A 26,679-nucleotide genomic window follows, 5' to 3' on the forward strand; every position below is an offset into this window, starting at 1 on the left:
TTTGTGTCTCTAGGCCTATGTGAACCTCCTTTTCTGGTACCAGTTCTTTTGTGGATTTTCAGGAACATCTATGACTGATTACTGGGTTTTGATCTTCTTCAACCTCCTCTTCACATCTGCCCCTCCCGTCATTTACGGTGTTTTGGAGAAAGACGTGTCTGCAGAGACCCTCATGCAACTGCCTGAACTTTACAAAAGTGGTCAGAAATCAGAGGTAGGTGTTAAAGCAAGAGTGCTTGGATGGATCCATATCCATTGTAAAAGCCAGTGTGTTTTCTTAATTAGCCAAATATTGCAGTCCACTCAGAACTGTTTGAAATATCTGATTGTTTTGAAAGATCTCTACTCATGTGGCAGATATTAACTTACTTGCCCTTGAGGTAAATACAGATTAATCTATGAAGGGCCTTATGTACTTATAAGAAGAAATCTAAAGTTTGATCTTACAACCAATAATATCTAACATTTACTAAACCCCATTGCCATCTATTGTGCTAACTACTTGACATCGCCTGTCTGATTTATCTTCATGAAAACACATTGAGACAGAACCTAGTGTTGGTCCCATTCTAAGATGAAGAATCTGAACCTCGAAGAGGTTAAGTAATTTTTCAAGAAATCCCACCACTAAAAAGTGGTTCTGTATATGTTAGAAAGAATAGGTTATGTTTACTCTCAGTTTAAATTCTGGTTCTGCGGTATGTGACGTTGGTAAATTTTTTAACTTGCCTGTGCTGCAGGTTCTTTATGGGAATGATGTGAGGATTAAGGAAGATAATACAGGTACAGTTTTCAGCCATAGTAAGCTCTCAATGTTGTCATTTTTACCCTCCGGAATTAACCAGAAATTTGAGGAAATCCCAAATTTAAAATAATGCATTTATTTTCATCAGTCTAACTATTCTGACTTAAAATGCCTTTCTGGAATGGAGAGTCGTTTAGTGTCCTTACACTACCTAGAACAACCGACAGAGAAATCACAGATTCAGCTTTCAGGAAAGAAGGGGTCCTTATAATCCTTTAATATCATCCAATCCATTCAGACCAAGGAACTACATGGGTTTTCCTAAAGGAGTCCAGTCTGACTTCAAGTTCAAGCCAGGATGCAAGAACATGTGATTGATGTCAGTGAAGCTTGTCCCACTCCCCAGGCATAATTGAAATTCCAAATCCATTGAGGAAAGGAGGGTTGAGGGAGATTTTCAATCAAAGTTTTTATAGCCCGTATTTTAAAAGCCCATTTGTATGGACTAAAGATTGTTATTGGTCCTTATCCTTGAGAGAAATGAGATTATTGTTTCCTGTTGTTGAATCCTTTCACCAATCCTTTGTACACATTGTTCTAGTTAACTGGCCAGTTATATAAAACATGATCATGGTAGGCAGATTTTCCCAGCATATAGCTATTGATAAAAGGTAACTGATTTCATTGACTTTACCTTCTAAAATTTGTGCTTTCTTTGAACTTGGCCTCCAACAAAATTATGTTTTATGCTTGGATCGTTTTCCTGTGTTCAGTGTCATTAAATATTCTCTCCAGGGCTACAGAATCTCTCTCCTCTAAAGATGAGTGTGGAAGTCTGCAATCAGAAGCTTCCCTTCCACGAAGCCTCACCCCCATGTCTCGTCACCCACACAGTCTTTTTTTTTTTTTTTTTTTTTTTTTTTTCTGGCTTTGGCTTTTTTTTTTTTCTGGCTTTCCCCTTTCAGTTTCCAGTGGACCTCGTGAGTTAATCCCTCCAGCCTCTCATTTATCTTAATCATGATCCTTCTCTCTTTACTTTGGTAAGTCCTATTCCTCATGTGACCGTGGAAAATTGTATTTCTTTCGTTTTACTCTAGGTTCTTTGAGCAACCTCTATTTCCCCAGATGCATGAAGTTATATTTTAACTTATCTCTAAGTGGTTCTCTCTTGTCCAGTGGCATTTTGCTTGCCCCTCTGTCTCTGGCACATTCTCTTCTACCATTGGATTGGGGTTCTGCTGAGATTGTATGGACATTTGTATAAAGAAAGGTAGGCAGAATATCCCTCATATCCAATGAGGAAATAATAGAAGAAGATATAGAGAAAAGTGGACTGGAAGCAATGAATCTTCATTGCTTTGATTTTCCAGAGGACGAAGGGATAAAAAGGGATAGATGTAAAAATTCCAAGTATATTATTTTAAAGAATGGAAGAACATATATGGAGAATTTGTATATTTATAAAGTTTTGTTCTTTAAGAGACAGTGTAACGTTTTCAAGGAAGCTTCAGCCTCTGCATTTGGAGGAAAACAAGACTGAGAACATGTTAGGAAAAGACTAGCTCGGGATGTGACACATGTTTTTCCAATTTTGTTCATCGCAGATATCACTAATAAATGATAGCACTCTTTCCTGCTGGATCTGAATGCAGCCTCAGAATCCTTCACACAGCCCCAGAATCCAACTTCAGAGTTGGCTCTTGTTTGAAAAGTCATTTTCAATCATTTGACTATTTTTTTTCTTTTTTCTTTTTTTGTCTCTTATGTTTTCTTTTTTTCTCTAAGATTTGTGTAGGAAGCAGTTTACTACATGAAAACTTGTATACAAATACTTTATTAACCTGATAAGTATTTGTTGGGCACCTGGTATGTACAAGACACTGTTTTAGTCACTTGTATAAAAGAGTCAGCGTTCTACTCTATGATGCTTGCATTCCACTGACAAAACTAGAAAATTTATTAAACAGATATAATTATTCCTGATGGTGATGAGATACTTCTCAGGTTTCCATGGTAGTAAGCGCCTGAGTGGGCACAACTTTTAGACTGGCTTGGTGTGCCTGTATGAGGAAGAGATATTTGAGCTAGGATACAAGTAATAAGGAACTGCTCATGTAGGAGGTCCAGGATAAGAATTCCTGGCAGAGAGAACAGCACAGGTAAATCCCTGAGGAAAGAATGGATCTGGCACATTTGAGGAAAAGAATGAAGGTCCATACTGCAGAATCAAAATGGCAAGAAGTAACCTGGAGAACTATTCAGTGAGCAAACCAGGTAGGACCTTATAGGTCATGAGAAGAAACTTAGATTGTGTTGGAAATGCAGTGGGAAGTCATTGGAGGGAGTGGAAGGAGTCAATTTGATTAATTAGAGAGATGACATAACCTGGTTTACATTTTTTTAAGTCCATTTCCAATTTGCCTTAAGAAATTGGAAAAAAGGGCAGCAAGCTGCCTTTTTTTTCTAAATGGGAAATGGGTTTAAGACCATCTGGCTGATTTGGGAAGATTGGATTGAGAAGAGGGGAGGAAGCAAAGAGGGTGGTTAGATGGCTATCCAGCCATTCAGAGACAGTTGATAGTGAATTGGAATGAAAGGAGTAATTTAGAGAAAGAGGAATGGATAGAGTTGGAGAAGTTTTGGAACAGTACTTTCTGATCAGTAGGAAAGGAGAAGTTAGTACTACTGGCTGTATTTCAGCTAGATTTAAAATTTATCCTGTAATAAAGGCAACATGAGTTGAATAAACATTCCTTCAAGGATTTTTTTCATCATGTTTACTTGTGAACCCATCACATTCAGTTACCCTTATCTTTACCTCTGTTGAAAAACACCACCTGAAGAAATGAAGCTTTCTCTCAGAGAAATAAATGTAAGTACTGGCTTGTGTTGTTTCTTTTCTTGGACCCTTGTTAATCTTACTCCCTCCCCGTTATCTGCTTCATTTCTAGGCATACTTACCCCATACCTTCTGGATCACCTTATTGGATGCTTTTTATCAAAGCCTGGTCTGCTTCTTTGTGCCTTATTTTGTGAGTCTTTGTTCACTTAGTATATTTGTTATTAATGAATCAATGACGCTTCTTTGTACTATGCCACCAATATCAGCATAAAGGAGGGCAGATTGCTCATATAATCAAGTTGATTATAAACTGACTAAAGTATAATCTTCCCAAAAATATATGTTAGGTAATGGATTAAATTTAGATAGACATACCTAGTTTGAGTCCTTTTAGGCCTCTTGTTAACCCTGTACTGCTTAAAAATTTTTATCAATGACTTGAACAAAATTGGATGTCTGGCTATATAATTAGATTACTCAAAAATGAGACAGGCTGGGTACAGTGGCTCACACCTGTAATCTCAGCATTTTGAGAGGCCAAGGCAGGTGGATTGCTTGAGTTGAGGAGTTTGAAACCATCCTGTGCAACACAGTGAGGCCACCGTCTCTACAAAAAATTTAAAAATTAGGTGAGTGTAGTGGTGTGGACCTGTGGCCCCAGCTATTTGGAAGGCTGAGGTTGGAGGATCGCTTGAGCCCAGGAGGTCTAGGCTGCAGTGAACTCAGTGAACTGTGATCGTGCCACTGCACTCCAGCCTAGATAACAGACTGAGACCCTGTCTAAAAAAAATCAGAGAGGAAATGCCAGAATAGGACAGCTTTTATTAGTGAGTGCTGGGCTAATTCTACTCGAATGATATTCAGAGCATTAAATTTAAGATTCTATAAGTAGTGTCTCTAAAACTATAAAATCTGTTTTACAGGTAAAGAATGGAAGAAATGTAACAAAGCAAAGAATGTATAAGCTTTAATTTTAAAAAATTTAGGCTAACACCAAGCACAAAGCAGCGTTGTATAGCTGCTCATCCACATATACCCCTCTCCTAAAGAAAACACCTCTATCGTGGGTGGTGTTAATAGAAGCACAGTGTTAAGAATGAAAAAGATTATCATTTCTAAATTAACAATTTTTATTCTTTATTCAAATAAAATCATTTGAATTAGCCTTGCTAGAGTTTTCTGGCTATACTGCACTTCAGGAGAAATATAAACAAGGCAGTCTGAAGTATATTCAGAAGAGAATGAAGACGATGGTGAAACATGAGAAAATTGTGTCATTAGAGGAATAGTTTAAGGACTTGAAGACATATAGGAAAGGAGGGTATATTTTCCTCGGAAAGATAGTCATAATAGCTGCCTCAAAGATTTGTAGCTCTGTTAAATAGAACAAATTTCTCTATACCTTAAAAAGCTAGCAGTGTGAGTAAAAGGCTCCAGGAGGATCAATTATAATTCAGAATAAAGAGGAATTCCAGTTGAAAAAAATTGAAGATTAGATGCCCTGTCTGGGAGAGAGTCAGTCTCTTACTTGTGAAAATGTTCAAGTTTATTTCAAATGGCCAGTTCATAGGGACCTTGTAGAAGGGACTCAAGCCTTGGTTGAATTGTAGATAAAGTGATGTTACCCACACCAAGTTGTACAACTATCCAGGATCATCTAATGTCCTCTCTTTCTAGACCTACCAGGGCTCAGATATTGACATCTTTGCATTTGGAAACCCCCTGAACACAGCTGCTCTGTTCATCATTCTCCTCCATCTGATCATTGAAAGCAAGAGTTTGGTGAGTGGTTTTCTCGCCTCTGAAGTAGCCTAAAATCTTTTATGCTTGGGGATATGTCTTCTATTAGCAGTGACCCTGAAGATAAGTGGTAATGAGAAGAGTAATGAATCTATGGGAGAAGGGTGATCACAGCTACTCTGGGTGATCACTGAATGCCATTATGCCGAGATTGATGTGTAGCTGGGGAAAGTGGAAAACACCTGCCTTGCTCCCTTTGGTAGTATCAGTGGTGGAGGGTTCATGGAGATGTGAGACAGACTGGAGGGATACTTAACCTTCATTCTTCAAGACCAAGCTGATTACTTTCAGTGAAAATGGAAAAAAGGTGTTGTATCATAATCCTGGTACAGTGACTTTAGGGATGATTTTATGCCTTCCTCATAATAAAAAAAAAAAATCTTTTTTTGGCTCCCCTTTGGGTAAAACCCTTCAGTGGTTTCCCATTGTACTTGGAATAAAATATGAAAGCCCTAATATGGTGGAGTGATGCTGTACTTCTCTCTCCAACCTCATTTCCACATATTCATGGGCTGGAACCATCTTATCCCTCTTTCAGTTTCTTCAATACATTGAACTGATTACCACGTCAGGATCTTGGCACTTAATTTATCTTTTAATGGAGGTAATTTTCATTCCCTCTTGCATCCCTGCACTTTACCCAACTTAAATGTTATTTAGATTTCATCAAAAATATAATTTCCCCCATAGCCTTTCCCTAACCACCCATTCTCTGATACCATTCTCTTTCTTTTACTCATAACTCTAATCATAATTTATAATTATTTATTTAATTATGTGATTATCTGAGGCCAAGTGCAGTAACTCACACCTGCAATTCCAGAGCTTTGGGAGGCTGAGGAGGGAGGATCACATGAAGCTAAGAATTCAAGACCAGCCTAGGCAACATAGTGAGACCCTGTCTCCACAAAAAATAACAAAACTAACTGTGTGTCATGGCACATGCCAGCAGTCTTAGCTACTTGGGAGACTGAGGAGGAGGCTCACTTGAGCCCAACAGTGAGCTCTGCAGTAAGCTATGATCATGCCACTGCACTCCAGCTTGGGAAACAGAGAGAAACCCTGTCTCTAAAAACAAACAAAAAAAAATGTGATTACCTTATTCATGTTTATCTTCCACATTAGACTATGCTCTCTGTGAGGGCAGGGTTCATACCTATTTTGTTCACCAGTGCATACAGTGTTAATGACAAGACTGGCACACAGCAGGTGCTCAAAAAATATTTGAATGGATAAATAAATGATTAAATATTCAGTTTTGGGGTTATGTTTACCATCCTGATAATATATGAATTTTAAATAGGAAATAGCTGAATAAGGTTATAGTTTAAAATATATGCAGTTATATTACAAAATTATTTATAACAATTTCCTAAGTAGGGCTGATTATTTTGGACATTATTTGCTTTGCTTATAATCTATAACAAAATCTTACAAGCTAAAATGTAGTAAAAGCTTAATATCTGCAAATACCAGATGGGTAGAGTAAAGGAAATTCTAGAACTGAAATATTTGGGATTGTTTTTATACCTATTCAATTTTTAAGCCATTGCATTGATACTTTTGGTGGCCACCTGAGAAAATGCCAAAGGTTCTGACATTTATTAGTGTTCCAGAGGATTTAACACATAAAGTGTATCAGTTTGGATTCACTGATTATGAGCATCATCATCTGAATAACCTGAGGAAATAGAAAAATTATTTAAAAAATATAATGAAGAACCATGATAGAACAAAATAAAGAAAAGCAAAAATATCTGAGAAACCAGAGTGACTCTGGAGATGTACAGAGCAAAAACTAATGGACAGACTTGTCAGGATGGTCCTCTGGTCTGAACTGGCTCCATTCATTTTCTTTCTGCTCTTGCCCCATTGTGCTCCAAGTCTATTATATTGTGATAGAATCCTATTTCCCTAGCTTCAGTCACAGGCTTTGACTATGGGAGGAATATTTTGCCGAGGCTGCACACAATGTTGGGTGTCCTCACCAAGAAGGGGAGTGAAAGCTAGAGTCAAAGATAAACAGAGACTGCTGTTGAAAGGATGCATCATTCAAGAATTGTTTCTTATGCTGGAGGATGCATGGCTAGAAATCCTGGCCCTGCAGATCTCTTGTCAATAAAAGTCAGCCATTCTGAAAGTATCAAACTCTTTCCCTTCATGCTCTTATTCACCATCTCATTGCCACCTCCCACTTCCCTTGTTGGTTTTTACCCAGTATTCTTTGACTTTCACTTCTTTGTATCAATTCACTTAAATGTATAAACTCTATGAAGTCTCTATCTCACTTGCCAAAAGCATGTTTTTGTTGTTGTTGTTGTTGTTGTTGTTGAGAGGGAGTCTTGCTCTATCGCCCAGGCTGGAGTGCAGTGGTGTGATCTCGGCTCACTGCAAGCTCCACCTCCTGGGTTCATGCTATTCTCCTGCCTCAGACTCCCGAGTAGCTGGGACTACAGGTGCCCGCCCCCATGCCTGGCTAATTTTGTTTTTGCATTTTTAGTAGAGATGGGGTTTCACCATGTTAGCCAAGATGGTCTCGATCGCCTGACCTCGTGATCCACCCGTCTCAGCCTCCCAAAGTGCTGAGATTACAGGCGTGAGCCACTGCGCCTGGCCAAAGCATGTTGTAAGAGATAAAAAATTGGAGCAATATGGCTCAAATAGAAGGAAAGACATTTGAGAAAGAAAAAAAAAAGGAATTACTGTTTTAGCAGCATAAAGATCTTAATCCAGGAGTTAGCTAACATTTTTCTAGTTGTTTGTACATTTTATTAAAAAATAAGCAGTCTGTGTGACTCTTGTGAAGATATCTGCCATGGGGAAATACCTTGCAAGATTAGGAGAGAAAAGAAGAAAATCTAACTTATTTGAAAATTATAGCCCTAGAAAATAAAAGAGATTAATAAAAGCAGTGTTTTCCTAAAAAGCATGATATGTGCTAGCAATAGTACACACCATGATTTTAGGTAATACTGCATACTGCACTAAATAACACTAAATACTACATACTTCTGATTATATCAAAGAGATATCTCATTTGATGCTATTATGTTTTATCACAGTAATTCTTGCTAATTTCTCTTTATAATAAAGATTAATCAAACCCCAGACTCAGCTCTTTTATAACAGAGAATGTTAATATTATGAAGTTGGTGCCAAAAAAACGCAATTATTTTTGCACCGACCTCATACATTTAAAGTAGGCATACACTTTTCTTCATTTTTTAATTTAAATTTCTTTTTTTATTTCTAAAATTTTTGCAGGTGCATAGTAGCTGTATATATTTATGATGTACATGAGATATTTTGATACAGGGATGCAATAAGCACATGATGTGAAATAAGCACATCATGGAGAATGGGATATCCATCCCTTCAAGAATTTATCCTTTGAGTTACAAACAATCCAAATAGATCCTTTATTTTAAAATATACAATTATTATTGACTATAGTCATCCCATTATGCTATCAAATAGTGGGTCTTAGTCATCCTTTCTATTTTTCTTTTGTACCCATTAACCATCCCCACCTCCCCTGATACCTCCACTACCCTTCCCAGGCTCTGATAACCATCCTTCTACTCTCTATGTCCCTGAGTTCAATTGATTTGATTTTTAGATCCCACAAATAAGTGAGAACATGCAGTATTTGTCTTTCTGTGCCTGCCTTATTTCATTTAACGTAATGACCTCTAGTTCCATCCATGTTGTTGTAAGTGATAGAATCTCATGCTTTTTTACGGCTGAATAGTACTCCATCATGAAGATATACCAGAGTTTCTTTATCCATTCATCTGTTGATGAACACTTAGGTTGCTTCCGAATCTTGGCTATTATAAACAGTGCTGCAGCAAACATAGGAGTGCAGATATCTCTTTGATATACTGATTTCCTTTCTTTTGGGTGTACAACCAGCAGTGGGATTGCTGGATCACACAGTAGCTCAATTTTTAGTTTTTTGAGGAACCTCCAAACTGTTCTCCATAGTGGTTGTACTAATTTACATTCCCATCAACAATGTACAGGGGTTCCCTTGTCTCCACATCCTAACCAGTGTCTGTGGGATGATATCTCATTGTACTTTTCTTTCTAGATAAAGTTACTTAATTAGTGAGCCAATGTTAAGAAAAATCATATTGCAAGATATACATGAATATGAAAGTAGCTAGGCTGTGGTATGACACGCAGACATTTATTTCTTGCTCATATAAAGTTGGCTGATAGTCCAGACAGCTCTAGAAGCAACTGTCCTCTGAGAGAACTTCTTGGTCAGTATGGAAGGAAGGAGACAGCATGGAAAACTGCAGACCAGCTCTTACATGCTTCTAACCTGAAAGTTTTACATACCCCTTGTAATCACATTTTATTAGTCAAAGCAAGACATATGGCCATGCTTAATTTCAAGGGAGTGTGGAAATATCATCCATCTGAATGCTTACTCAGGGAGCAGAATGACAGTATTCATGAGCAACAGTACTGTTTAACACCTATTTGAATGGCTTAAGTTTGAGGTTCACTGGGTTAAGGTATTACATTAACAAGGAAACAGACCAATGAGTAACTATATGAAAAAAATTAAGGAGAAAATCCAGACACCTCTTGGTGCATGGATAGTATAGAATAAACTAGTCAACAGAATTCCCTTTTGGCATTTGAGTTAGTTTTACAGAATTCAAACAGTGAGGTAACTCATTCACAAAAGATACTCCCATCTCTCTGATATCTTATATTTTGTTTGCTAAGGTTTGTTACACCATTCATCCAGTGCTTAGATGTGTTGTCTCTTTAATGGAGCAGATTTGTCCAGGTGGCAATACCGTATCAGTGAGAGAGCATTCATTTCCTCTGTTCGTCTTGTCTTACAGACTTGGATTCACATGCTGGTCATCACTGGTAGCATCTTGTCTTATTTTTTATTTGCCATAGTTTTTGGAGCCATGTGTGTAACTTGCAACCCACCATCCAACCCCTACTGGATTATGCAGGAGCACATGCTGGATCCAGTATTCTATTTAGTTTGTATCCTCACAACGTGCATTGCTCTTCTGCCCAGGTATGGTATTTATTTTATCATTGAGAGAATAAATGGAATCATAGGCTAGGAATCCTTCAAGTAACTACTAAGAATGGTTGGCAGGCCATCCTGTTTAGTAGTGAGAAAGTCAATTTGTGTCCTAGTTAAAATATTGGTTTTAACTGTTTTATCAGAGAACATAAGTGGCTTAAGCAAACCGAGAGATTGATTTATCTCTCATGAAAAAGTTTATCTGGTTGACAGTTTACAGGGATAGGGTAGCTTTGCTTCACAGAATTATCTAAGGACCTAGATCCTTTCCTCTATCTTTTTACTTTGCTATCTCCCAATGGTCAGCCCCTTGTCTGGGTCCATTTTGTGCTGCCACAGTGGAATACCACAGGTAACTTATAAACAGAAATTTATTGGTTCACAGTTTTGGAGGCTGAAAAGTCTAACGTCAGGCCACCAGAAGATTTGATGATTCCGATTCCAAGATGGCACCTTGAACACTGCACCTTCAGATGGTGGAAGGGCAAAGAGGCAAAAGGGGATCAAACTCGCCCTTTTATAATGGCATTAATCTCACTCATGAGGGCTCTGCCTTATCACCTCTTAAAGGTCCTATCTCTTAATATTGTAAAAACAGCCGCTAAATTTCAACATGAGTTTTGGAGGGAATTCCAACAATAGCAGCCCTCATCTGCATGACTGAAGATGACTCCTCAGCTGATCCCCAACCCTGCTTGCCCCTGTATACAGGAATGGGAAAGTAGAGGGCAAGCAGCTTTGTTTTTGTATTTTTGTTTGTTTGTTTGTTTGTTTTTCTTGTAGTGGCATGAACCTACATATGTACATTGTAACTAAGTGGCTAAAATCTTGGAGTTTCTAAAAGGAAGAAAGGGAGAATGGGTATTGAGGGACAAGTAGCAATCTCTACTACAGTCTGTAAACACTGAACACTTTTCAACTTTCCTCCCTTATCTGAGTTCAGTTATTCCCCCAATTCTAGTTTAATCTGATTTATAATATTGTATGGGATGGAAATGACTAAGAAGAATACATGGGTTTTTAATATAGAGATAGATTCTTGGAACTCAGAACTCATTGTCTCTGCAGTTTCACAACATCTGTTTAGCTGAAAAGATTACAACAAATAGTTGTTCTCCCTTTTTAAACATAAATGAGAGTCATAGTGGTGAGTTCATGTTATTCTATAACAGCGTCAACAAACTGTGGCAAAGAGGCCAAATTTGGCCTACTGTCTGATTTTGTAAATAAAACCATACTCATTTACATATGATCTATGGCTTCTTTTGCAATACAACAGCAGAACTGAATAGTTCCAACAAAATTTGTCTGGCTTGCAATGCCTAAAATATTACTATCCAACCCTTTACAGAAAGAGTTTGCCCGCTCTAATCTGTAACTGTATCATACGGCACAACGGACACAATCCTTTGTTGCTGATGAATGTCTCTTCTAGAAATGCATAAGAAAACCCATCTGAGTTACTCAGTGGTACTTATATATAACAATATCACTGTGAAACTAAGATACTTCTGTAGTGCTCATTGCTATTGCCAGCTTCCAGATTAAAAACTGACAAGATGAACTTATAGAATTTCTGAAAAAACAATTACTTTAAGGTTTTGGCTTTAAAAATTCTGGGCCTTTAACAGTATAGTTCTAGTATTTTTGTGGTATACTTAAAAAATGACTCCCTAAAAGATTTCCATGTCCTAATCTCTGTAACCTGTAAATTTAATCTTATGTGGCAAGAAAAGAACTTTGCATAAATGATTACATTATGGATCTTGAGACAAAGAGATTACTCTGAATTATCCAGGTGGATCCTAAATGTAACCACAAGTGTCCTTATAAGAAAAGAGGCAGAGGGAGATTTGACACAGAAGAGGAGAAGGCACTATGCCTATGGGATCATGGATTCCTTAGCCACAAACCAAGAAATGCCATCAGCCACCAGAAGCTGGAGGAGGCAAGGAATAGATGCTCTTCTAGAGGGTCCAGAGGGAGCACGCCCTTTCCAATACCTTGATTTTGGCCCAGTGAAGCTAATTTCATATTTTTTGCCTTGAAAACATTGAGAGAATGATTTTTGTAATTCTAAGCTACCAAGTTTGTAATAATGTGGTATAGCAGTCATAGGAAACTAATACAGATTTGGGTACCCAGAATAGGTTTCTGCTATAACAAATGCAGAAAACTATGGAAGTGGCTTTGAAATTGGATAATGGGCAGAGGTGGGGAGAATTTTGAGGCACATAATAGAAAAATCCTGTTAGACTTCCTTACCCAGGCTCTTGGTAGAAATATGGACATTAAAGTTGCAATCAGTGATCTTGATAGCTACATTTACTTATTAGTTCCAATATTTTATTTTAGATTTTCTACATATACAGTAATGCCATTAGCAAATAATGACCATTGTGTTTCTTTCTTTCCAATATGTAAGCACTTGATTTTTCTTATTGACCTGGCTGGGGAAACTTGTCTTGTTTCTGATCCCAGAAGGAAAGGTTTCCATATTTCCCTATTAATTATGATGTTTTATATAGAATTTTATGACTATATCATTAACCAGATTAAAGAAGTTCCATTCTATTCCTTATTTTCACATTTAAAAAAATATAAATGTTTGTATTAATTGAGATAAGATTTTCTTTTTTTATACTGTTAGTGTAGTAAATTACATTAATTGCTTTTATAATATGAAAACAATCCTGCATTACTGAAAAATTAAGTTACTGCTGGTGAGGTTTCAGAAGAAAATGAAGAAGTCAGAGAAAGCCTGTATCATCAGATGTAGAGAATACATATCTCATCATACACAGAAAGTTGCTAGAAATATGAATTTTCAAGTACACTGATGAGGACTCAGAAGAAAATGAGGAACATGCTTTGGGAATTTGAGGGAAGTGGATCTTTCAAATACTGGCAGGAAAATTAGCTAACTTGTGTTCTACAGTAATATAGAAAGCAGAATTTGTAAGCAGTGAAGTTGGATATTTGACTGAGGAGGTTTCTAAGCAAAGTATTGAAGGTGTGTCCTGATTTACTGCTTATAGTACAATGTGAGAGGAAAGATACTGAAGGGAAAACTGCTAAGCCACAAGGAACTTGGTTTAGGAAATTCTCAGGCTATCCAGATTGCAAAAGTTGCTAAAGTTAGGAGATTGACTGTTAGGAGTATGCTCTGGAGAGAAGTTTGAGAGCATAGCTGGACAACCTTTCTGCTAGTGCTGAAGAGATTAGTTATGTGATTCCTAGATCTCCTCAACCATTGTAGTAGTAACCAGAAAAAGAAATGAGGTTATACAGGAAAGATCTGTGGTGGTACCTCTTATCTAGTGGCATAAATCCCAGTGACATACATAGGAGAGTCACAAGACTTTTGAGAACATTATACCAGAAGAAACACTGCCAGTTTAGTCTAGGAAGAGACACGTTTGTGGTACTTTGTTACAATAGCCATAGGAAACTGATACAAATAGCATTTTTAACACTTACTGTGTGTCAACACTCTGCCTGCTTTGTATGTATTGTCTCATTTAACCTAACATTAAGCCTATGTAGAAACTATTTATATCTCTACTTTTATAGATGTTATTTATTTTTGTTTTTTAATAAACACTTACATGACAATTACTGTTTTCTAAGTGCTTTACAAATATTAATTTATTTAATATTGTTTTATCTCCATTTTATATTAGAGTTCAGTTACCCTCCCCCTTTATTTCAGGAGCCAAGTGGCCACCAGACCCTTTTACTTTTTTAATTGGTTAGTATTCAGGGGGTTTTCCATAATGCATTTGAGGTGAATTTAATTCTAATGATGTTTCTTGTCACCTAGGTTTGTATACAGAGTTCTTCAGGGATCCCTGTTTCCATCTCCAATTCTGAGAGCTAAGCACTTTGACAGACTAACTCCAGAGGAGAGGACTGAAGCTCTCAAGAAGTGGAGAGGGGCTGGAAAGATGAATCAAGTGACATCAAACTATGCTAACCAATCAGCTGACAAGTCAGGAAGAAGACCCAAGCCTGGCCCTTCTACTGTATTTGCAATGAAGTCAGCAACTTCCTGTGCTATTGAGCAAGGAAACTTATCTCTGTGTGAAACTGCTTTAGATCAAGGCTACTCTGAAACTAAGGCCTTTGAGATGGCTAGACCCTGCAAAGATTAAGAAAGCTAGACACCCTCCCTGGAGTTGCAAGTATTCTTTCAAGGTTGGAAGAGGGATTTTGAAGAGATATCTCTCCAAGCAAGAATGACTAGTTTTTCCATAAGGGACATGAGCATTTTACTAGGCTTGGAAGAGCTGACATGATGACCATTATTGTATGTTTGTATATACATTTGTAATAGAGGGCTAGAGTTTGACCTAGACAGAGTTTAAGGAAGTGAAATATTTAATTCAGAACCCAATGCTTTTGTAAAACTTTTTGGATTTTGTAAAAGCATTTTCATTCTCTTAGAAATTCAAATATTTTCAAGGGGAGTCATTTGAGATATATTTATTTTACTAGGAGATCTTATATTCTAGAGAAATGCTTTAAATGGTCAGGCTCCAATCTGAATTTTTTTATTAAGAAAAAAGTAGTTTTTAATGAATTGGTTAGGACTCAGAGGAAATACGGAAAACACGTAGATGGTTAATTTACAGGTAAAAATCCCAAGAGCCTTTTAAACAACAAGGTACCTAAAATAGGGTATAATTATACTGCTTAAAATACAATTAGTGTCTATGAATAGCTTTTTATTTTCTGTGGGAAGATGCTTTAGGTCTTCTGACTGAAGATGCAGGCATATCTCTCTGCTCATTTCAGTGTTTTCCTGAGGTGGAGCCTTCATTGGAAAGGGGAAAGAGGGATTCTAGGGTTTCATCAGGGACCAGGAATGCATTCCTCTCTCAGGTTCCAATCAAGAGAAGACCTTTTATGAGATCTGATTCTGTATAGATGTTGTCAGTTAGGAAACTGAAGCCATAGATCAGGCAGACAAACAGCCCATTGGGCAATTTCCTGTATTTTAAAACTGACAATAGCCTGATTGAAGTGATACAATCAATTTCAAAACAACCTTCCAGAGGCCACTTGAAGGTTCATAGTTTTTACAATACCCTGAGACTTTTCAGGTTTTGGAGCCTCTAAAATATGAGATATAAACTGAAACTAATACAGGTTGTTCTCTGGAGGTTTCTATGAGGTTCTTAGAAAAATTTGGTTTTAAAATACATTTGAGGACAGGAATGTCTATAGCAAGTTTACTGCTATTGCAAATCATGTATGCTGGCTTTAGTTGTAACAAACAAACTACTTTATGCTAAGTAAGGCCAGGTGCTACTATAAAATCATATATTCCTGTTGAAGTTCTTTTGAAATCCTTTCTCTATTTATTATATTTGAAAGTTGTCAGCCACCAATCATCCAGAATTTCCTTCCTGAATCTCCATGCTCATATGCAACGTCTACATCAAGGTCTTCTTAATGACTGTTATTCTCAGGGTTTAGTTTTCTACCTTCTGCCTACTATTTTGGTCTAACATTTTTGTAGCCTTCTGTTTTTCTTGCAAATAGTCTTTTACATAAGCTGATTTCTAGAACTTTCAAAATCTCACATAGTTAATGGAAGTTGCTTTCTGCTTTCTTATGACTGTTTTTATAAATAAACTATTTCATAAATAATGTATACTGAAAAATCATCATCACTCTTATAAACATTTGCCAAATCCAACTGTAATTAGTACCAGAACTTAGAAGGAAAGTCACAAAGCATGCCTTTTACCAGAATATTGCTTTTGCCTTATATGGAAAATCACTGATGTCATATCATTTATTATCCTCGCAGCAGCTGGCATTCATTCCCTGAGATCGTCGTCTCCTGATAAACAATAATTTAGAGGTATGTTCACTTGTAAATAAAAAGGTTAGCATCTAAGGACAAAGAATGAGCCAAAAACACTAAGGAAAAAGATCAATTTTCAGAATTGAATTATCTGTACATATGAATAGAGGAAAATACTGAGTGCTAATGTGATAGGGTCACAATCTTGTATCCACAATTCCAAAACCTCCAAACCTCTGAAAACTGAAATATTTTTATAAATTAGGCCTAAATTCTATGCCCTGAACAAATGTAAAGCTATTTATGTACTTAATGTAATCATTCATATACTTTGCTACAAATATATTATTTCACTACTGAGTGCTAAACTGTATTTCCTTTTAAAATTTGGAAAATTTTGAATTCTAAAACACATTTAGACCTTAACCTAAAGAGGCTGGGATCTGTATGAAGCTTTTAAAGGGTCACGTTTACAAGTCAATAACTCTTTTACATAAAGTTACCCAAGCTGATGCGATCTGGTGTCCAGTGTACTTCACCAAATTTGGGGGGGGCCAAGTATCATATCATTGCTGTCAGTAGATAAGAAAATTGATTAATAGTATACATTTTGGGATATAATCTTATACAAAAGACTTATAAAATAATTGTATTGGGTTCCCAAAATGTACTCTAGACATTAAAGATCTGTGTGCCCTTACCAGGACTAAAGTTCCCACTGGACACTCAATGGGTACTGTGAGACTATTAGCAACCTCTAATTTCAGACCAGTCAAGGAGCCACTGATCCTCTAAAATGAAAGAGCATGAACCTGTGAGAGTGAGATATAAGGGAGGTGAACTGTGATTGGTAAACAGGCTGCCAGCATGCTGTTAGAGAGACAGAAACAATTTCTTAGAACTTGCCACCCATATCCATAAAAAAAAGGTGATTAGACCATTTTATTTGTATTAAGAATTATTTAAAATAAGTATAATATGTGTATTTCACTGAGCCTAAGTTGAGCAAGGCTAAAAGTTGATACATTAAATATGTACCTACAACTATAACAAAACTGACAAATGTTCTTGAACTTTCACAAAATTGTGACCACAATTCAGTTGCTAGATTTCACACTCTCCTTAGGTTTATACAAACTGCAGGACAGGAAATGAATAATATAGAAATTGCTAAAACAACTTTTTGAATTTCAAATATGTTTACGCTAGAAAAGATACAAAAAGACATGTATAAAATTGCACGTAGTATCTATTTGGAATGCTGAGGCAGTCCAGGTTGCTGGTGGAGGTTAGTAGGGAATCCTAGTTGTTTAAAAGGCAAAATGGATGCCTAATTAAATTAAGTATATACGAAGATTTGTGTTTTAAAGCTTTTTAGTGGGGAAAAATACTTTTTACCACTAATTGCTTCAGAAATTGAGTTGTGTAAAGTGGCCTAGAGCTAAAAGTCATTTCTAAAATTTTAATTACCAAGAAGAAACCAGACATTAAACATCTTTTGAGGAAAGTTACAAAATGTTTTACTGCATGCAAAGTTTTTCTGTGCTCTAAAATATGCTTTTTATGACTTTGTTGGTATGGATGAACACAAGAAAACTGAAAAGTAAATTTAATTAAGTGAGGGATGCAAATTAATTTTCTTTTTAAAAAATTGCATCTCTTGTCTAAATTCTCCTTTGCAAAGTTTAATATCCAGTTCTTTGCCACATAAGTAAAACAAAATATTGTCCATAAATATTGATCTAGTTGTTGCAATCTCAATCAGCCAACTGATATATCCTGAACAAACCCAGCTATGAGGAAAGTTCTATAGAGACTTCGAATCTTGATATACATCCAGAATGGGGTCCTATAAAGTCAAGTGTTAATATTGATATCTAAATAACTCTGCATTCAATATGTCTTGCTACCTAAATGGATGATACTGGTCTTTTATTGCTGTCTTTCATCAGTTCTCAGAATGATGCAAACATTAGAAGGGTAATAGTAAATACTTCAAATGTGTAAATTATCTTGGCTTTTAATAAATCAAAAGCAAGTCTCCAATGTTAACACTGAAATTTACCACTATGCACTGAGCTTGAGAAACAAAAACTAGCAGAGATAGTCAGCCTAAATCTCTATGTCTTTTTTTGTGATAGGATAAAAGAGAACATTCCATAACCTGTTACTGTAGCACCTGCATGATTTTCAATCTCTCCAGAGTTGATAATTTTGTGCTGCAGTCATGCTTAGGCCTGGCAAAAGAACAAAGTCTGCTTGGCTTTGCTTTTGTAAAGTCTTTCATTGAACTTGAAATAAGAGAAAAATGAAGGTGAAAAAATAAGTTGAATAAAATTAGTCCAAAACAAACATGCAAATTTGCAGTGCACGGTTGAGCATTTCTGCCCGTGAAAAGTGCTTCTGTACAGCTCTCTGCAGGAAGCTCTTCACAGTCAAGAAGGTCATTTTCTTTTAGTGTAGCTGGCAAAAGTCTCTGATCATCCTTATAATTAGTTTAGGAGAAAAGTCTGGATGTAAATCTGTCTTTTAATCCATTCGACGAAATATGACACATTACTATAAACGCCAGGCCCCAGGACTTTGGAAAAGCAGACGGAGCCCCATGAAGTTAATCCAAATAATGTCCACTGTCCTCCAGGCTTCTCACAAACAAGAGGCCCACCGCTGTCGCCCTGCAATGAGTAGCAATGGGAGTTAGTAACTGGCATTTCAGGGCCGTAATGTGTGTCCATGCTATCCTGAGGATACAATAAAGCTAAACCCAGATTAACCAACTTGGAAAGTTTCAACAAAGCTGACCTTGTCAGCCTGTGAAGGAATTGTGCTTTCTGCTGTAAAAATAGAACTTTCAAATAAACATCTTAAACTCTGATCATTAAAAAGGTAGAGTGGCTTGGGAAGAAATTGTATTTTTTCCCCCAGAAAATTAGAAGACCTCTTTCAGGCATTTTCTGCACTTACAAAAATATATCATAAAGCTTTTAAAAAGTATCAGAACTAATTACCTCAAAATTGACCTCATTCTAATTTCAGCTGAACTTATGACTGTGGAAACTACCCAAAATGGAATAAAATCCCCCCCACACACAATACTACAAACATATTCTAAAATATCTATTTTCAAGAATCTGGCTTTGTGAATGAATACATTAAGTATAACACAATTTGGGGTCCCTTACTACACTTCTTAATAGTTCTTAAGACTTTTAAATTTGGCATAGTTGAATACAAAATAGGACCACTTAAAATTATTTATAATGAATATTTCATTAATAGCCTGTATTTTATTTCATATATATAGGGATTTTCATTCATGATATTTAAGGATTCCAGATGAATTATATTCAGTTTTTCCCCCAAATATAGTTAACAATAAAATGCTATGGCATTAGAAATAGCAATATTTGCTACATCTGAAAACAAAGATATATTCTGCACTGCCTCGAAAAAGAAGAGCTGATACCATGGGAAAAAAAAAAAGGAAATATGTGAATTCATTTTGGAAGGTTACAAATACTCCTTGATCTACAGACTTTCAAAATTAGAAGCATATCTATGGTCTTCCTACTTGGTATTGTTGAAGAACATAGGACTAATGTTTCTCAATCTTCTTCTAAACATTTTCCACATATTAGCTCATTTAATCTTTACAAAATACCTAAGAGTTTATATTATTTATTATATCTGTTTTGGAGATGTTGAAACTGAAGCACAAGTTAAATAACTTGTTCATTGACAGAGGCTGGATTTGAATCCAAGCAGCCTGGTAACAAGACTCCAACTCTATAATTACTAGGCCACCCTGCTTCTTAGGAACATTCGTGAATATTATTGCTATGAAAGAGAAATTGGGCCTGGCACGCTGGCTCAAGCCTGTAATCGTAGCACTTTGGGAGGCTGAGGCGGGGAGATGACTTGAGGTCAGGAGTTCGAGACCAACCTGGTCAACATGGTGAAACCCTGTCTCTACTCAAAATACAAAAATTAGCCAGGTTTGGTGGTGGAAACCTGTAATCCCAGCTACTCCAGAGGCTGAGGCAGGAGAATAGCTTGAACCCAGGAGGTGGAGGTTGCAATAAGCTGAGATCACACCACTGCACTCCAACCTGGGAGACAGAGTGAAACTCTATCTTAAAAAAAAAAAAAAGAAGAAGAAGAAGAAAAAGATTAAAATTTTGATTGTGCTGTACACTTTTGTGTAAGTGATGATCTTTGAATTTGTAACTTTCCAATACCCTAAGCCAAAATCATAAGCATAGAACTTGCAAAGAGCTGAATAACTTTTTCTGCCTAAGAGCCGAATTGAATTTTTTAAAGCAAAATTTATTTGTTACATGTATATAACGCTTAGACAAAAAAGAAAAATTTCCTGGAAACGTTTCACAAACTGTTTTCACAAATTTGTTTTCACATATTTCATACACATAAGGTATTTCATTCTTGATCTCTCCTTATATAAAATAAATAAGATGCTCGCCTATTGAAGTGGAACTATGATGTCAGAGGGTGATTAAAATGGAACGTGTTTACAATGTCAGCACATTTTCACTTCCAGATCAGACATTTAATAAAATAATTATTTAGCATCTACTCTTTGAAAAGTTCTGTGCTAGTGTATAAACAAACAAACAAGCATTATTTTTGTCCCAGAGCAGCCTAAAGTCAGCTTGGGTAACAAGAATAACTTCACATGAAAGCAAAATCTAAAGGCTAGAAAGAGGAGTTCAAAGGAATGAGTGATGACATCCAGGTGGAGAGGAATAAAAAATGCCTTCCTGAGATGTAGGTTTTGATTTAGGCTTAGTGAGTCAGGTAGGCACTCCATTAAATGCAAAACAAAAGGTGAAAAGCAAGCAATTAAAAATGAAAGTGAGACTACAGCTAAAGGCACAACAGATCTGGTTTGTTCTTTTGGTCCTCTTTGTAATATTGGGCTTGAAACCAACATATTTGGCTTCAGTATTGGCTTATAGATTGTCACAGACAAACTCACACTTCATTATGTCCTGTTGATACGATTAAGGAAAATAATATATGTCATATAATAGACGTTTAAGTAGAAACATTTGCTTCTGATATAGTAAAAAGTAGGTTTTGTTTGTTTTGTTTTCTACCTGAAGCTGTGTTAGAGAATATCTGGTATGCATTTAGTACACCCACACCACTGAAATCCCACTACTAAAGAAGTTGGCAAGACCTGGTTCCTATTAGGCATCATGATAAGAACATGCCCGTGCCTGTGTCTGTGGGCCTTCAGCTCTCTGTCAAGGAATCATCTCCCTTCCCCTCCTTTAGCAATTGCCAAGAGATGATCTTGAACATGTGCCAAGAGGTGCTAGTTTTTTATAAACCTCCAGATGACATTGGAGAGAGGTAGAAATGTATTTATATTAATCATTGCTGCCAGACTGCCCGATTTCATATCCTCAATCTACCACCTTCATGCTGGCTGATTTGGGGAAAATTACTTAACCTCCTGTATTCTTGATCTGTTTAGGGAAAATAAACACACCACCATATGGGTTGATTATGATATTTAAATGAGTTATTAGAAAGCGTTTTGCAGAGAGCCCGAAACATAATAAGCACTAAACTGATAGATTTTAATATTGGTGTAATTACTATTCATTGAATGTCTAAGTATGTGCCAGATATCATATATAGATATGTGAAAGATACAGGCTTCTAAATACATTAACTTAGTTAATCTTCATGGACAGAATTAGTCCCACTTTACTTATGAGAAAGCTATCCAGAGAGGTTAGATAACTTCATCAGGTTATACTGGTCTTAATGGCAGAGATGAGCTCCAACCCAGACCTTTCAGGCTTCAAATCCTGTGCCCCACACCCACATCATGCTGCCTCCTACAACACTTTTATTGGGCCTGGGAAATCAAACCCAGTCCTCCTGTAGAGAAGGGAGGGATTCCTTTACCACCACCCACCTCAGCAGGATGACGTGAGGCCATGAGGCAGGAAGGAAGGTGGTCTCAGCGAAACGCCAAGGGAGCTGTCTGCTCCCTCTTTCCCATGACAACTGTCTAAGCAATCACCACAGGGCCATTTTCAATACCCTGATTTTTCCATTCTAAAATGGATCATCAAAAATATAATGTATTTACATTGAGTTAGTACTTAAGAGCACTGTTGTATCTTTTCTTCATTACTAAACTGTAGTGGGCAAATTACTCCAAAGCAGTAAAATAACAAAGGTGCTTCACAGCAGCATAGTATAATAACTGTCTTCCTCAGTTTTTGTTACAAGCTTATTTGACCACTTGCACTTTTCCCTCCTTTCCTAGGAGCCAGTCCAGTATAATGTTCGATGAGTGTTTATTAAGTAAAAATAAAAAGGCACCTCTACACTGTTACGTTAATATGTTCTACAAACTCTCATGGCCATGAACCCTGAGTATCTAAAGGTTGAGTTCAGTGACATTTGAGGACATGCTGACAATCAAGTGAGGGCCCAGACAACACCAGTGTGATGACCCCTGAGACAGAGTTAGTCCTGTCTCACACCCTGGAAGTTGGGGTGTTGATGTGTGTCTTAATGCCATCACTCCAATGACTGACAATGTCCTTTCATGCCTGCCCTGCTTCCTGGGGCAGCCAGGTGGAAGCCATGGTTACTACTAGCTCCTCTTAGAACCTCGTTTATCCTAACCACTAAAATGGTTGAATGAGATGAACAGGAAAAATTGTTTTTCTCCTGTCGCTGACCAAGGGTGATGTTCCCCATACAGTAGATGAGACAGTAGAAGGCACCCTGAATAAAGAGGATGGGTGTAATTAGGAGAATTGTGTACCAGCTGCAGGAAAATGTGCTGTAAATAATTAAACATTTGGCAACAATTTTCAAAAAATATTTCCAAAGGGCTGTATGTGAGTAATAATGAGTTTATGGGAATCCACTGAAGTTACTGTTGAAATGAATCTCCTTGGTAACCAGAAAGCAACTTACCATGCATGAATCAACTGTGCCAGACTCATAGCCAGCACATATCATCCGAGTGGTGATGGTCTTCATGTCAAAGTAGGACTGACACTGTTCCAGAGAAATAATGCGGACTTCTCCCTCTTGCAGCTTAAAAGGCACTGAATTTGAAAAAAAATAATAAGAAGAAGAATATACATATGATGGTAAAATGACTCAAAAGTGAGGCTAGTGAGGCTAGCCAAATATGAAATGCAAATATAATATAAGTATTTTTATACCAAGAGAGGCATATTCTTTACTTGAAATGTCATTTTAAAGACACGGCTGGTTTGGAACCAGAATTTTCTAGTTAGAAGTGTTCATAGCAATTATCCAGTGAAACTCCTTTATTTTATTAACGGGGAAATCAAGGCCCAGACTGGTTAAGTAAGTTGGTTCATCCTTATCATATGCTATAACAAAAACAATAGCTACTACAAAGAAAATGAAACAATCAAGCCAGAGCTCTGCTGGCTGCCAGATAGGAGGCTGCCAGTTCAGCGTCAACTCAGCATGATAGTCCTGCTCTGCTAAAATAGAGAAAACCTGTTCATTCTAACAGAGAAGGGTTGTCCTATTCTTGATGAAAAGAATGTGTCTCAGTATGTGCCCCAGCAGCCATTACTTGAGGTAAGAACCTCTAATCCTAGAGGATATGACAGAGAGATGTTGAAAAGCTCAAAGCCATCCCTTGGTATTGACAGAGAGAATATGTGAATTCCATCTTGCTTGAAAGTTCTTGAAGAACGACAATGGATTTCTTGCAGCAAGACAGCGTGAATCTTTCACTGTTTAGCCATTCTGCAAAATTATACACACTGTTCTTCTTTGAAACAGTGATGGTGAAGCATCACTGGATACCTTATAGGAAGAAAGAGCCATTTTTAGGAAAATCAATGTGATGCAGGCAGTGGATGTTTCATAGGTTGTCTAAAGAATAAGAAAAATAGCTAACATTTATTGGGCACTAGTGGGTCTCATTGTCTTTAATCTTTACAACACTCTGGTGAATTAGGCAGTTGCTATTTTTTTTTTCCATTTTATAGTAAGCTTGAAAGTTGTATAGTCAGATCAACCAGGTCTTTCTTACTGAATTCAGCAGAATTTTGCTTTTTTTTCAGACAGGGTCTCATTCTGTCACCCAGGCAGTGATGAGATCTTGGCTCACTGGAGCCTCCACCTTCCAGGCTCAAGAAATCCTCCCGCCTCAGCCTCCCAAGTAGCTGGGACTACAGGCACACACCACAATGCCAAGCTAATTTTTTTTTTTGTACAAACAGTTTCACCATGTTTCCCAGGCTGGTCTCGAACTCCTGGGCTCAATTTATGCTATACTACATGTGTGGAGTGTGCATTATGTTGCAATATCGCTCTGAGTTCAATATGGATATTGTCAGAGGATTGTTACATGTGAGTTTTTTTTGAAAAAGTCATTGACTTCTGCCTATTGAATTTCCTTTCCATTCTGTAATTGATGAAACAATGTAACTCAAAACTTATCTGACTAAATTTTAAGAAAAAAATTCTTTCAAATATACAATTTCTAAGGCCATAACAGAATGCCTATATACATTATCATTCTTGAAAGCCATGGCATTATACTTGATATGGGCAGAGTAGGCTGTACTTAGAATTTTTTTTGTTTGTTTGCTTGTTTGTTTTTTTAAGTCTCAGGTGGCTGGATCACCTGCAGTCAGGAGTTTGAGACTAGCTTGGCCAACATGGCAAAACCTCGTCTCTACTAAAAACACACACACACACACACACACACAAAATTAGCCAGGCATCATGTCGCATGCCTGTAATCCCAGTTACTTGGGAGGCTGAGGCAGGAGAATCATTTGAAACTGGGAGGTAGAGGTTGCAGTGAGCCAAGATCGTGCCACTGCATTCCAGCCTGGGCGACAGAGCGAGACGTCGTCTCAAAAACAAACAAACAAACAAACAATTATTATTCTAAATTAGGTCAAACTGAATGAGAGAGTCCATTGTAGGGGCTGAGAGTAAGTACATAGTACACATTTTTAATTTCCACATGTTTTATATGTTTAAGTCATCTACACAGCCAAACTATTTTAATCAATTTAAATAGTCAAATAGCAAATCAATATGATTTCTTGAAGGACTTATAGGTTGTACTACAGATGTAATACACATAAGACCAAATCATAACATAAAATTGGAGATATGACCATGCAGCTTGACTGCAGATTCCCTGTGACTGTCTCTATCATTGGGCTATCTTCAGGCAGTTAGAGACAGTCCAAAGCACAGTTGTGGCAGGTCTCCTCCTGCCACAAGGAAGCTCCAAAACATTTATAGTAGCTCCCTGGAGAGAGATTCTGAGGTGTGGAGTGGGATTTTTGGAGACTGCATTTGAGCTTGACCATTTTAAATGCCATGGTTCATTATTAATGTCTATCTATGATTCGCACAGCAAATGAAGTGCGATACATCGCTAAGTATTTACCATTTGTGGCTATCTTTTTGTAAGAGAAAATGGGAAATTATGGCCAAAAGCAACCTAGTTTTTGGTTCTAGGTACTGGGTCTCATTCTGTCACCCAGGCAGTGGTGAGATCTCGGCTCACTGAAGACTCCACCTTGTAGGCTCAAGAAATCCTCCCACCTCAGCCTCCCAACTGAGGAACACAGTGTTTCTCAGGCTCCTGAAGATCCTGGCTGATATGGTTTGGCTGTGTTCCCACCCAAATCTCATCTTGAATTGTAGTTCCCATAATCTCCATGTGTAATGGGAGGGATCTGGTGGGAGATAATTGAAACATGGGGGACAGTTACCCTCTTGATAGTGAGTTCTCACGAGGTCTGATGGTTTTATAAGGGGCTTTTCCCCCTTTTGCTTGGTACTTCCCCTGGCTGCTGCCATGTGAAGAAGGACATGTTTGCTTCCCCTTCCACCATGACTGTAAGTTTCCTGAGGCCTCCCCAGCCCTGCAGAACTGTGACTCAATTAAACCTCTTTCCTTTATAAATTACCCAATCTCAGGTATGTGCTTATAGCAACATGAGAATGGACTAATACACTGGCTTACTTTTATTGCCCATGTGGCCCCAGCCTGTGATATAGCAGTATGTATCAGGCTCTAGCCACTGCTCCGGGCTGGGCAAGCAGACAGGCCGGACGTAGCCAGTCTCACTGATGTCTTCATTTAGCTCAATGATGCTGATGTCATAGTCCACCACTGCTCGACTGTAGCGGGGATGCAGGATGATGGTCTTCACAAAGCGTGTCTGCATGAACACTGATGGATGGTCTAGATTGTTGATGCCAAGCACCACTTTCCAAACTGCAGCATTCTCTCTCCTAAAATTATAATTCAAGAGCTATTGGCATCTTAAACTCTGGTTTATCATGTGAAATTCACATGTAATTTTAAATTAAAATTAAAATATTTTATTTATGTAAAT

General features: G+C 37.3%; 2 protein-coding genes across 15 annotated transcripts in view; one reads left to right on the forward strand and one right to left on the reverse strand.

Moving 5' to 3' along the window:
- The window catches only part of ATP10D (ATPase phospholipid transporting 10D (putative)), a 114,630-nt gene extending 97,995 nt beyond the window's left edge, over nt 1-16,635 (forward strand). The window contains exons 19-23 of the mRNA XM_001101879.5: nt 14-214; nt 3,697-3,777; nt 5,265-5,369; nt 10,253-10,440; nt 14,276-16,635. Of these exons, the coding sequence (XP_001101879.4) occupies nt 14-214; nt 3,697-3,777; nt 5,265-5,369; nt 10,253-10,440; nt 14,276-14,606 (906 nt within the window). The 3' untranslated portion in view covers nt 14,607-16,635. The remainder of the gene's footprint in view (nt 1-13; nt 215-3,696; nt 3,778-5,264; nt 5,370-10,252; nt 10,441-14,275) is intronic.
- Nucleotides 16,636-18,269: 1,634 nt separating this feature from the next.
- CORIN (corin, serine peptidase) overlaps nt 18,270-26,679 on the reverse strand; it is a 261,847-nt gene continuing 253,437 nt past the window's right edge. For all 14 annotated transcript variants that reach the window (XR_013417836.1, XR_013417837.1, XR_013417835.1 and 11 more), the window contains 3 exons: nt 26,304-26,575; nt 23,237-23,370; nt 18,270-18,942 (listed from right to left, as the gene is read on the reverse strand). Coding sequence is in view for 8 of the 14 variants with exons in the window: in XM_078003367.1 (XP_077859493.1) it covers nt 18,760-18,942; nt 23,237-23,370; nt 26,304-26,575 (589 nt within the window). In the remaining 6 variants the exon portion in view is untranslated. The remainder of the gene's footprint in view (nt 18,943-23,236; nt 23,371-26,303; nt 26,576-26,679) is intronic.

This window comes from Macaca mulatta, chromosome 5 (genome assembly GCF_049350105.2).
Source record: "Macaca mulatta isolate MMU2019108-1 chromosome 5, T2T-MMU8v2.0, whole genome shotgun sequence".
NCBI lineage: Eukaryota > Metazoa > Chordata > Mammalia > Primates > Cercopithecidae > Macaca > Macaca mulatta.